The sequence below is a fragment of the Sceloporus occidentalis genome, unplaced genomic scaffold (genome assembly GCF_023333645.1).
Source record: "Sceloporus occidentalis isolate IW3139 unplaced genomic scaffold, rSceOcc1.0.p SCAF_1, whole genome shotgun sequence".
NCBI lineage: Eukaryota > Metazoa > Chordata > Lepidosauria > Squamata > Phrynosomatidae > Sceloporus > Sceloporus occidentalis.
The window spans coordinates 228,080,971-228,094,875 of NW_028316981.1; the positions used below are offsets into that span (position 1 = coordinate 228,080,971).

Here is a 13,905-nt window from a genome sequence, read left to right on the forward strand (position 1 = left end):
AGCACATTGATTCAGCGGGATTTATTACCAGGAGCTTTATAAATTGTAAGATTGCAGCCTTATATTTTGATTTCTGTAATTTCTTTTAAAACTACGATTACACTGTTGCATTGCAGTTTTAAAAAGAGAATTAAAATCTGAACTAAGATTAAAATATTTTCCAGAAAGATTCAGAATTCAGTGTTGGTTATATTTAAAGCATGCCATTTGAAATGAGAGCCAGTGTGGTGTAGTGGCGTATGTGTTGGACTACGACTCTGGAGACCAGGGTTCAAATCCCAGTTTGACCATGTAAACCCACTGGGTGACCTTGGTCAAGTCACACACTTTCAGCCACAGAGAATGACAATGGCAAACCTCCTCTGAAGAAACTTGCCAAGAAAACCCCATGATAGGTTTGCTTTAGGGTCTCCATAATTCGCAAGCGACTTGAAGGCTCACAACAACAACAACAGATTTGAAAATGAATGAAAATTGCTATTCACAACTCAACAAATTTTATTTATTACAGTTAGGTCCAAAACGCACTGCAAAAAATTAATTAATTATTTAAATCAGTTCATTCTGTTTTAGTCAGGTAGTCTTAATACAAAGGTTTGCCTTGACCCAAATTCATAGCTAAATTAGAGTGATTCAACTCTTTAAATAATATTTCTGTATGTAGTTAAGCATATGTAATCAGAGGAAATCAAAATTTTGTAATGTTGACTAGATAGTTCCTATTATTTTAGTTTATTTTGCTTTTGCTCTGTCCATGGAATTTTCTGCCCCTGTGTGCCATTTTAAAGAGCTCTAGTGTGTTAAACAAAAGTACTTAGATTACTTCTGTGTTTTCTGTCACACAAGGTGCTACTTTTTCTTAATCTAGACAAAGGATTCATTAGCTTGAAGAATCTGTTATGCATATTTTCTTTCAAAGATTTAGCTCACAATAGTTTACACAATTCCTTAGTTATATTTGCAATATCAGCAGAAGTTCAGTTCTGGACCCCTCACAGATACTAAAAATCATAGGATCTGAAGTTCCATTATCACAAATGGATGCTGAAGTGCATGTGTCCACATCACCATGGACAATAATGCATGCACCCCATTGGCGATAATGGGCTGTGCTCATCTGCCGATGTCTAGCGTGCCAATACACTGTAATAAGATGGTTTCTAATTCATTTATCAACATGAATAGCCCATGTTATGCAATTAGATTTGGTTTGAATTTATAATAGTCATGGATTTCTATATAATTTTTAAAGTAACATTTAGTTTTTGTAGCTTTATATTGCTTCTGCAGTTTTTTCAATAGTTAATTACACTATATAGAACATTTGTTGGGCCAATGAAAAAGGTCCCTTAGCTTTTATTTGATATCTGTGTATTTCAGTCCCTTTGGATCATAGCCAGTTCAGTTTTCCCCTTCCTCTCTTCCTTTTTCAGACTGTTATAAACACTGTTTATTTGTGTTTATTTGTACATTCTTTCCACTTGGCCCAAAATATTTGGTTATATTGTATTTTTCCCATTATGTGGTGAATTATAAAGTGTGAAACTTTCATTTAGTTATAGCTCTTTGTAAGCAGGGGAAGACTAAGCTCCCACACATACACACACCACCAAAGGAGCATCTGTACATTTGTGATCTTAGTATGAACATTCTCTCGGACTGTTCAAATAATATCCTTGACCTTCCCCACCCATATTTACACGGAGAAAGATAAAAACTGATCCTTCCCTCTTCCTCCTCCACTGCTTTCGTCAAATATAAAAGTGACTGGGTGTGATCCAACATTGACATTCTGGTGAAAGAAATGTTTTTATCAGTCAATCTAAGAGACTCCCCCCCTCCCATGGAGCTTTCCAGGTCCTTCACATTCTGCTCTGGAGGGTAGGGAAACCCTGTGGAGCAGGCTATTGGAAGATGTAAAGTGCTATAGGGTGTAAAGTGCTATAGGGTAAGGTCCAATTGTATTAGCAGTAGTCCATAGCATAGTCTGGGATTTAATCTTTGGCTATATCAAGAGATCTCAATTTTCCTATATATTAGCACAATTTGAGAAAATAATTGCTGTATCCAAGATTTTAGGAAATTTCACATCCATCTTTGTACAATCACCTCTCCACATGCCACGGAGAACAGAGAGGAAGAATGGATGTCCGATGTCTTTTCCCAATCCTTGAGGGAGGGGGAGTAATATCTGGACAGTCTTTCTGTTTTATTCCTCAAGGGATTTTGTTACCAATTTCGTGAGAGTCACCTAATTCTTAAAACGGGATGCTTATATAGAATAATCTTAAATTCCTTGTCATGGTGGTCTCTGCATAGTTCTAGCTGTGGAGTGCAGAGTTCTGTGGTGCTTAAGCTTTGGTGACCTTCAGATAACAAGAAAAATGTGTCTGAATGTATTCATGAGTATAGCAGAATAGATGTTTAGGGGCTAGGATTTATTAAAGTGTTCAGTTATCCCTATTTTTTTCTTTCATGTTCTTTGCAGGATCTTTGTTTTGTTTTGCTGCTTCTATAGTTTATTCTTTCTATCTGATAATTAGTATTAGCTTATAGTAATGCAAGTGTTTGTGCTATTGCATAGATTACTTGGAATCCTATTAGTCTGTTAATTTTTGCATTGCATTGCTGTGCACTGGGCATGGTTACTGACTTGATTTCTTTGCTGTATCTTCATTTAGTTTTAACTTATGTTTCTCATGTCACTTTACCTTTCTTAACTGAATGCATAGTCTTCCACTGATGTGCTTCAGAAATGAGTACATCTTTCATTGTTAATTAGACTGTTGGCTAGTGCATCCTGAATCTGTAAGCACATGAATTCCAGACTTTCTAAGAACGAAGGATGTTTGGATTAGATTGGTTTGCCTTTAAGAGGGTGGGAAACATATTATCAGAACAGGCTTTTCTGAATCTCCAGAAGCATAGAGGCTGATGTCTTTGTTGCCATGATCAGATACATTTGAGTTCTGATTTTGAGGCAAGCACAGCATCAACAAGATGGCTTTGATGTTCTGAGTTGGTAAGTACCAGGGGACCTGACACAATTTGTTCCCAAGGATCATCGTCTGTCCAAGTAATCTGCTTACTAGTTACACATCTTTCAGTTTCATGCTCTTCTCGGGTTCAGAGTTACTGAAATTTGTGGAGGCTTTGGTTCTGCTTTCCTCTAACCTCAGACATAAGGGTAGGAAGAACCTGCACTTGCGAAGGGTCTCCATACGAGAGAACTTGGTATCATCACAAAGGAGAACGAAGAAATAATATTGAACACATTGCTGCTTTCTTAAGATTCTGAGGCTAGTAGCAGAAGATGAGGTTGGTTATAACCTCAGTTCACATCCTCCAGTGCCATAAGAGTATGATCATGCAATAATGGCAGGCACAGCTTTTCTAGAAGGTTCCTGAAGCTCAAGAGCACCCGAGATCTTTGCTCCACAACTATGAATATGCAGAACCACACTTATTGGTAAGTAATATATTTCTAATTTTTCAAATCACAATTTGAGAAGAGAGGGCATTTTATGAAATTAAGAAACGTTCATCATGGAGATTATATTTAATTTTTTCATATCCTGATAACAATCTCAGTTCCCAAATGTCAGTGCTTAAGCAACCCCAAATGCTTCTTTATAAAAAAGGAGGGATGTGAACATGCCCGGGGGAATCATACAATTTGCAGAAGTACAAGAAACATTAGAAAAGATATTCTAGTTGGGGAAACCATAAGTAGACAACAAAAGAAAAACAGTATGGAGTGAGTAAGCCAGCCATTAAATACTGGCTATTGGGAGATAAAAATAGGAAGCCAGGGTAGGAAAGGGAGTGGAATGGCATTTCTCCCTCTGTTCCTTCTGTCCCCTCTCTCTTCTCTTCTCTTCTCTTCTCTTCTCTCTCTCACATAGTAGTTAAGTCAAAGTGTTTAACATGGTATGATACTTCTTTTAGGCATACCTGTTGGTTGGTGGCAACCAACATTCTGTTTGTTAATTATTTCAGCATAAATTTTCCTTACTTGCTAACTTAGTTAATTGGGAAACTATTTTGAAATAGTGTAGGTATGAGGTATGACATTGGGGGGGGGGGGACAGGGAACTCAGTATATATGCATTCCTCACGAACTTGACAAAAAAGGAAATAGGGCTTGCAAATCCATTAAAAATAGTTTGTAAGAAAACCTCCAAAGAATAACAATGTCACAGTAGTAGGCTATGAGCCTAAGATTTGAGAGCAGGGTTTTCTTTTTGCCCAGCAAGGATTTTATGCAGTGTTATCCACTTATGTCTCTTTGAGACAAACATGCAGCGAATACAGCATGTCAAAGCATGATACACATTTGGCCAGGATCCCAGAAACTGTTTGGGGAGCACTGAGGTCTCTGAAGTCCTTTCTAAGGTGCCTGGAGTTTCTGATTAGGATTTCTGGCATCCAGAACCAGACATATTATCTGCACCACCATGGTGGTTTGCCAGAAAAGAGGGCACTGCATGCTTGCTATTTCTGCCACTGAGGCACCACCAGCTGATACTTCATCTTCTATTTCAGCAGTTGTCAGGTGAAAGCAATGAAACAATAAGATTTCCTGCTATCCTCTAAGGCCTCAGTGTTTGTCCTTATTTGTCTATAAATGTAATCAGAGTGAAAACCAAGCTGCTCTTATAGTGTCCATATATGTTTCTTCAGGGCTCACTTTGCTACTGTACAACCAGTCATATCTAACTGCACAAAATTGCTGAAATAATCTCAAACCACACAAGAATTTTGGGTGGTCACCAATGTAGACCAAAAAGCTATAAACACAGGACAAATTAGAAAGCCCTGAGGCATATATAAAAGAACTCCTTCTACCTGAGGAGCTATTTGGATCCTAGTTGGTCTTGAATATAATACTCAAAGCTATGAAGTGCTAATGAGAAGGAATTATCAGTTATGCTTAGTAATAGTCCTTCACTGCAGCATTTCTTTCCCATCCTTATCCAGCTTCATGTAATAATGAAATGATAATTGATGTCACTTCTATGATTATAGGGCTTGATTTGTGTTATTTAAAGACAACAACAGTTGCCTCAGTGGAAAGAGGATGTTGCTAAGAAATGGGAATAATTTAAAAATAAAATAGGATGCACACATTTCTATTATTCAGGGGTTCTGAAAGAGAAATGGAGGCATATTTTGTGAAAAGAAGCACTGCATTTTTAAATAAAAAGATTGGGGGGGGGGGACAAATGTTTGTTTCTAAAGAATGGCAGTCATTTGTGTTCCATAGTCCACCAACAATTCAAACTTGTCACCACAGGTAGTATACAATGATATATTTGCCCAAGAATAAAAAAAATAGCATGGCATTTTTGCTTGAGTACAGCATTTTAATGTTGCATAGTCCAGAAAGTTTAATGCATATAGATATATCTTTTGGATTGTATATTAGGGTGTACAATTAAATACATTTTAATTTTACAGTTTCTTCATCATGTTCGGTTTCCCGTTGTTCTCCTGCATTCAACAGCAACAAACAGTTTGAACCACAACTTACAATTAAAACAGAAGTTCTGGGATCTCCTTCATCTGTTCTCCATCTACCCCTCGGTGGACCACAGTGTGATGAGGAAGAAGTAACCTCTCCTGGATATCCTTCTTCTGGACCTTTGCCATCTTTTGCTATCTCCCCATCTTCTGGAATTGCTTTTCCTGGAATTCCTTTCATTACTGGCCCATCTCCTGATGGATCTTTCCTGAATAGATCCTCTTCTCATGGTTTCTCTAAAATGGATATCTTAATTTCTGAACTAAGAGAATTAAAAGAGGAGGTAGGCAGTGCTGTTCAGGAGCTGAAAACCATAACTGGTCAGTTAGGTCATTTGCTTGCCTACACAGGACAGAACTCAAAAGTAAATTACTAAGTGACTACTTATGAATTGTGTTGTATTTATTATGGAGTAGCAACCTCCACCTATCAAATGCATTTATTCTGCTAGAGTTTATCTTAATGAATAACATTCAGTTGTATTACTGTGTATTCACTTCCGTCAAAAGCATGACCAAAAGCTTATTTTAAGAGTTATATGTCTATATTATGCTCGCAGCTTGTTGTACTGTTGTAAATATTTAATACTTCTCATTATATGCTAATAAATGTATACATGCCTTATAGATTCACTTTTATTGTGTTTATTTGAAGTCTATTCAGAGACTTTGGCTATCAAAAATACATTTATTTTTCTCTTGGTCCATCAATATGCCTAAGATAACAATTCTGTCTCAGTGTTAGTAGACATTGAAACACATTTCATACAAAATCTAGTGCTTGCAGTTTGTCTGTCTGATGCTCTTAGAAGTTACACTTTTCAAAGTCTTGGCACCATAGTATCAAAAGCATTTTAGTAGGAACCTCCACATAAACCCAATCTTTCTCTCAATGTTATTACTAGCAGAATTCATGGTTGTTTCAGAGTATTAGAATTCATTCCTAAGGCAAGTTTTGTTGACTTAACAATCACAGCTTTGGCAATCAATACTTTTTAATAACTTTATTAAAATATCAAATTCCTGCATTTGATTTAACAAAAATTAATGACATTAGATTTAGCTGTGGAAATAATTGAGTAGGAGATATTAAGAAAAGTAATTCATGTATATGTTTGCAAGTAGCATTTGCTCGTGTTTCAAATACAGGCACATTTATGGTTAAATTTCCTCTGGAAGAAATAAGTGGATATGCATTTATTTGTGGGAGTAGAGGAACAAGCCTAAACTAGGTTGAAGAGATTTTAAAAGGAAACAGAAGAAGATCCTTTAATAAAAGACTTATGCTTTAGGTTATTCTGTAATCAGGAGCAGTTATTTTGTAATAATGAGCAATTCGTGATTTCACTCTTATGTTAATCAGTATGGACTCAAGTTGTTAATTCACCCAGAACTAAGTTTACAAAAGAAGGAAGAACTTTCCATGTGTTTCTTAGAAGCAGGGGAATAGGAAGTAAATGTGGAAAGGAGCTTCACTTATTTAGCTGCACTTCTGATTTATTATAAACAGTGGTTAATGAGCTTGCCCATTATTTTACTTTTGTTTTCTGTTCCTTTTTGAAAACATATGTGTGAAAAGGAGGGGGTCCATGGTGGGAGGGCTGGCAACATAAGTCTCATCATAAATGAAAATAGGTAAAACATTTTATTTTATTTTATTTTATTTGTTTCCAACGAAGAGGGGGGGAGTGGAGAAGATAGAAGGAAAAAAACAAGGACTTGTGGGAATAGTTTGGGTTTACAACATGGGATCGAGTGGGGACATCCATATCACATAAAATCAAGCACTAAAACACTGCCAACCACAGAGCATAAGCAGCAGTGTCTTTAATGCTGACTTGACATAGCTGTCTTGAATATACTATACAGTATTGTTGTTTCAATTTGTTGTATTTCAGTGCTGGAGAACAAGTCTTTTAGCTACCAAGGTAAGGGCCATCTAATAAGTTTAGTTCCATAATTGTCTAAATTTACAGCGCTTTATAAATAAAGGTTAATAATAATAATAATAATAATAATACATTTATATCAGAAAGAGCCAAAGAGACATCAGTGGCTAGTTACTCCAGATACAAACATAAATCCAAAGAAAGGCAGGACACATCTTGCGTGCTATGTTTCTGTTTTGTGTTTAAAACAATGTCATTTCTCAGCTTGCTGTGTTGCTAGTGAGGATCTTGGGGAAGGTAACACAATTTTCCTATGACTCTTGCTACACTGGATTCAGGTGGGAGGCATTATTAACTGTTTTCCATCCTAACTCATAATTGCTGTCTTATATTCTTTGTAACTTTTACTACAGAGTATTTTTTAAAACAAAAATCAGAGTGTTAGTAGTCAAATGAAACTGTGTTTTAGCTTCCTCTCTCTTACTAGTTTCCATACCTTTATTGATTACTGTTGAACTTGATAAAATTTCCCAGATACTGGTGGATTTAAAGATATTTATCTAATTGTTCCAAACTCTTTAGTTCAGAAATATGTCAGAAGCTTTCAGCTGGAACCTATCTAGAAATTTGTGAATGGGTCCTCTAGCCCCATGGAGTATATCTTCATGGACATAAGGTTGTGGTGTGGAAAGGAGATATTACTTGCCCAGTTGACACTGATATAACATCCACTGACAGAATTCTATTGTGAGGATAATCACGTTGGTGAAAAAAACATACCAGATCTGTCTTTTATGTAATAAACAAGCCATCTTATACTAAGTCCAAGTATTGATCTTGTTCAGTCAGACTGCCAGTGGATCCCCATGGTCTCAAGGAGAGAGATTTTCCAACTTTGCTACTTGAGGGCCTAATCAGACATGGCAAGGAAGTACTGTGGTGTGAATCTGTTGAGAGTAGGGGGTTTAGGGACTTTCCCTCATTTCCCCAATGGGGTAGGTAGGCAGGTAAATTAACAGACAGACAAGTGGGCACATAGATTGATGGACAGTGCGTTCAGGTAAAAGGAATTTCCTGGCAAAGGAAGATAATAATATATGGGGAAAATGGCAGAAGAGGATGAAGATAAATTCCACTCCCTCACCCCCACCTTCCTGATGTTCAGAGGAGCTGTGGGAGACTGCTAATTTGTGGACAGCAAGACAGCCAGCACCACCCATGAAAACATAATTTTTTTAAAAATTTTTACATTTTGTTTATTGATTTAATATTTCAGTACATGATATTGCATAATATTATTCCAGGCATTACACATTATTCCCTTCTTACCCTCTCCCCATTCCATGATTTTCCAGAGGTCAAATATATTCCTACTGCAATCAAAAACCTTGAAAAATGTGAGTCATGGTTTTAATTACAGTGCGCCCGCGCCATACGCGGCCTTGAGCATACGTGCTGAAGCCACGGCGCGCGCGTGGGGTGGAAGGGGCGGCGCATCCCATTCAATTGAATGGGCGCGCGTGCCTGTTGCGCCCCACGCGCGCCCGCGCCGCTGCGCACGAGCCCCATTGTTTCCAATGGGGCTCGAGCATAGGCGGAATTCGCCTTACGCAGAGGGATCCGGAACGGATCCCCCGCGTAAGGCGAGGACAGACTGTACAGTGGGTCTTTGTTATCTGCAGGCTTGCCCTCTGTGGATTTAATCATCCGTGAACAGCAAGCCCCCATTGTCCCCAATGGCAGCGTGTGCATGCGGCTGTACCACCATTAGGGACAATGGGGGATTACCTGAAGTCCTATTGTCCCTAATGCTGGTGTGGCCATGTGCATGTGCTGCCATTGGGGACAACAGGACTTGAAATCCTGCAGTTTTTGGTATTCGTGGTGGGGGGGGGAATGAATCCCCAGTAGATACCGAGGTCCCACCGTACATTATTTTCTACTTTATACCCATTCTCTTACCTACTTTTCTATCAAATTTTCCTAATTCAAGCTCCATGTTTCTTTTTTCAGCAATCCAATATAATCTTTCCCTTAAAAATCAAATAAGAATTCTCCTAAATATGTATCCATTTTCCAAGTTGCTTTTTCCTTCCATCCTAAAACAATTGCCACATGGGCACCTTTTAATATATATTTAACTACATTTTCTTCATTATTTTTCAGCCCCTTCTTCAAATTTAACATTATACAATTTTCTTCAACTGTACAGCCTTCCTATTCTGTTAATCTCACTTACAATGTTGCACCAAAATTTCTGTACAAAGGGGCCTCTTCACCACAAATGTATATACAATCCTTTAGCCTCACAACACTTTAGTGGTAGATTTCCTCTTATAAAACATAATTGACAAGGTGTTCTATACTATTTCCCAATTTATTTTATCTGTAGTTTTTTGGGGGGTTTTCAGACCATGTGGCCATGTTCTAGAAGAATTTTATCTGTTCTTCTCTTATCCTGGTATTTTTATTTCATAATTGTATGTCTCCTTTTTCTATATGTGAATTCTTTTTCAAATTCCCTATCAAACCATCCAGGATTCTAAATTGGTATCCTAACATACTATTTTTTTTTTCCAATTAATCCTTTACCCCCATTTCACTTCCTTTTTATTATCTCCTCTAATATTGTTGTATTATCCTGTCTCATGTTTATAGTTATTCCATGCAACAGGTTTTTTTAAATTAATTAATATATCTTTATTTTACAAAGCTTGCATTTTTACAGGATAAATTTTTACAAGACATTTTTACAACAGGATAAATAAAAACATATATCAACCTATATCAACAAGCTATAAATCTGTTATATATTAGGCTTACACCAAAAAACTTTCCACAAGAAACTGTATAGTTTTATCTTTTAATTACAAATAAAAAAGAGAAAGAGGATCATATACACACATGTGGTGGAAATGCCCAATTATAGAGAAGTTTTGGACAAAGATCCATTCTGAAATAAAAAAGATGTTAAATATAGAATTTGACATGAACCCAGAACTGTACTTGCTAAATGTAACCTCAACATTAGGTGTGGAAGGAGAAAGAAAATATTGGAGAGTAGGATTGTATTTAATAACAGCAGCTAGAATATTAGTAGCAAAAAATTGGAAATCCACATGTGTACCATCTACAGAGGTTTGGAAATATAAAATATTTGATATGAAGGAACTTGACAGATTAACAGCAATCCTAAATAAAAAAGATATGGATAAATGGGAGAAAGAATGGTCAGGAGTGACAAACAATCTGCTAAAATCGACAAATGTTTAAAAAAACCTTTATGAGAAAACCCAGTTAAGATTTTTTATTTGTAATTATTTGCAACAGGTTTTTTTTAAAAGCGCCTACCTGGAGCCAGTACTGCTTCCCAATTAAATTAACTAATCTTTCCACTCCCCATGGCTTCCCTAGTTCATTGAACAGATCTATTATTCTAAACCGTCTTCTTTTATTTTTCTCCAATATTCTCTCTAGATCACCATCATTACATATATTTAAATTCTCAGTTGGACATCATTTAGAAGAATTCTTAATTCTCATTCTCTTGCCATTTATTCCATACTTGATTATTTAGACTCGAGGCCTTGAGAACCTAATGATTATGAATCTCTCAGGTCACGTCTAATTTGGCCTTGAGCCATGTTCTGGATAATTGGGCCTAGGCTGTCTGCATCCTCTCACCTATCTGTTAACTCCTTTCCAGTACAGATTCTTCTTCATTACATGTCTGTTTCCCAGTTTTTTTATTATTATTATAAATGTGTCTTAATACATACACTTTCCAAAACATGAAATCCAGAATGAGTCATGAATGGGATTTTCCTGACATTTCAAGGCAGCCAAACCAATTAATTATTTATTAGCAAGGGACAAGCACTTTTGGTCTTTAAAAGAGTCTACACAGTATGATTTAGGCAGAAGTGGTACACTTGAGACTTTCAAATAGTATCTTAGACCTCACTAGTGAAGGTGTGCTTGCATTTAATGCGGACTAATGTGAGGTAGAAGGCTTTCATGGCCAGCATCCATTGTTTTTTGTGGGCTATTCAGGATATACTGTATGTGGCTGTGTTCTGGAAGAGTTTATTACTGATGTTTTGCCAGCATCTGAAGATGCTAGCCACAGATGCTGGTGAAATGTCAGGAATAAACTCTTCTAGAACATGGCCACATAGCCCCCCCCAAAAAACAAACCCTATTAATCTGGATTGTCTGGTTTTTGTCCACATCTTTTTTGTATTACTGTAATCGTCTTGAACGATTGACTTGTGGTGTAATTATTATATACAATTAATGCTTCTTATACTTTCCTGTCTAAATCCATACATGTAAAACATTTTGCACAAATAGGAATATTAAATGGCAATACTGAACAAGATATTATGTCAGAGAACAAAATAGGCCTGCTTAAGACCACTTATTTTGGTGAGCATGAGTGGTACTCACTGTATTGAATTTCATCCTGTATGTGATTTAACATTTATATCTCCTAAATATGATGCCTTAAAATGCATATTTAATTTGTAGTGATAGGTATCTTTACTTAGAAGTAAGAACCATTGAGTTCAGTAAGAGCTACTGCTCAGTAGAAATGTGAACGATTGCTCTGAGACATATTTTGTTGTCTTTCTGTCATGTGTCATGAAACCATATACAGAGATACATCTATATATCACACCCACCCACACATATTTGATCTTCTCACTTTATTGATTTTATGGTATAGGCCAATGTTACTTAGCTATACACTACTAACAAATAAAGTGCTGCACTCTGCCATGTTTTTCTTTTCTTTTTACCTTACAGGCATTATGAACCTCTGTGATAACCAGTTGTTAACGGATAAATAATGTATTATCCAATACAAAGTGCAGTGTGTTTTACAATTAAATTTCCTTAGAGTCAACATGATGTTTTTTTTAAAGTTCTGTCTGTTGATTATGAAATTATTAGATGAAATTACCTAGATGATGTCATCCACAACATATTTCTAAAGGTTATAAACCTAAGAGTCTTTTATCAGCATCTGGTAGAATTTTGTGATCAGATGTAATTACACTGTGGAGAGTGATGTTGCTACTTGACTTGGTTTGTATAATTTGGAGACATTAATAACATGTACTGAGTTTCCTTGTCTGTTCACACATTTACAGAACACTGAATTGCCCATCATTAGGATGGGTTTGCTGAGGAGAGCACATGCATATACATCACAAGGACCCCTTGAAACCATGATAAGCATGTGAGATTGTGAAAGCTGTGCAACTGTGGATGCAGATACATACTGTCCCTCCTAAGACAAGGGTGGGGAGAAGTCAGTCTGCTTCTACTGGTAGATCGTTCAATAATTTACAGCAATCCACCATGTTTTTTTAATTCTATTTGTTTTATAATAGCATAAAACAAATAATTTCCTGTCTGAAGTTGTACTATTGAAATGAAGAAATCTTGATATAACAAGGAATGGATTTTAGTTTGGACAGTCTGTATGCTCTATTTGATTTTGGTATTCAAAGTAAATTTCCTAACTGCAGAATTCCTTAATTCTTTATCCTTTGCATCAAGGTCTGTTTGAGAGTTCTATTTTTTTTAAAAAAAATAGTCATAAAAATCTGCCCCCTCTCCATTTCCCTAAGAGGCTTTTAAAATAATTTCCCTCTTCCTTTTGTTTTCATCATGGTGGCATGTGCAGATGCTACATACTGTAGTAAAATTGACAGTATTAAATCTCAATCTGTATCCCACTTTTGAGAACACGTAATCTCTTAGCTTTGCCTCCCATGAAGAAACACTATATTGAAAGCACTCTTTTCTGAAAGTACAGTATGGTAATTGAGGTCTATGCCAGATAAACTGTGTTGCTGTGTTATTGTCCATAGATCTGAAATGTCATCTCCTGGCAACTCACCAATGGCTGGCCATTATTCTGAAAATGCCACAATTCAGTCCTGTTTGAGTTGACTTAAGTTCATGAGGTTTAATCAAGCAAAGGCTGGACTTATTTTTACCGACAACAATTTTACAATACAAAAATTGTATTTTAAAGTAGATTTTATTTTGAACGTTTGCATGCCCGTGCATTTCACAAGCACATTAAAAGCATTGATCTCTTTCTGAATATTTGGGAAAGAACAAACAGAAAGGGAATTAAAAACTCGGTTGTATCTTAAGAAACATTCCCAGCTGGGTCCACATGTAGAATGGATCTTCTTCTCACAAAGGACTTTTTGATGCTGCCTGCTAGATCATTCTAGGAGAGAAAGAAGCTAAACCCAGAGATGAGATTCTGCTTGCATAATAGCATGCCCAAGCTTCTTGTGAAAGTAAAAATAACATTTAAAAACCTTGGCTACTAAATATAAAAGCACTGTGAACTTGTGCACAAGTATTTGCATAACTACACTATCTATTTTCTCTCTCGATATAGTTCTTTGAATCCAACCCTGTGTTTGGACCAACCCTATGCGAAGAAAGAAATTCTCTACGTTTA

General features: G+C 36.5%; 1 protein-coding gene across 13 annotated transcripts in view; it reads left to right on the plus strand.

The window, feature by feature from the left end:
* The window catches only part of NFIB (nuclear factor I B), a 328,904-nt gene that overhangs the window by 246,353 nt on the left and 68,646 nt on the right, over positions 1-13,905 (plus strand). The window contains exon 7 of one of the 13 annotated variants that reach the window (XM_089489600.1): positions 5,461-6,015. The exons of the other annotated variants lie outside the window; for them this stretch is intronic. Within the exon in view, the coding sequence (XP_089345726.1) occupies positions 5,461-5,900 (440 nt within the window). The 3' untranslated portion in view covers positions 5,901-6,015. Of the gene's footprint in view, positions 1-5,460; positions 6,016-13,905 lie in introns of those variants that run through there. 13 annotated transcript variants of the gene reach the window in all.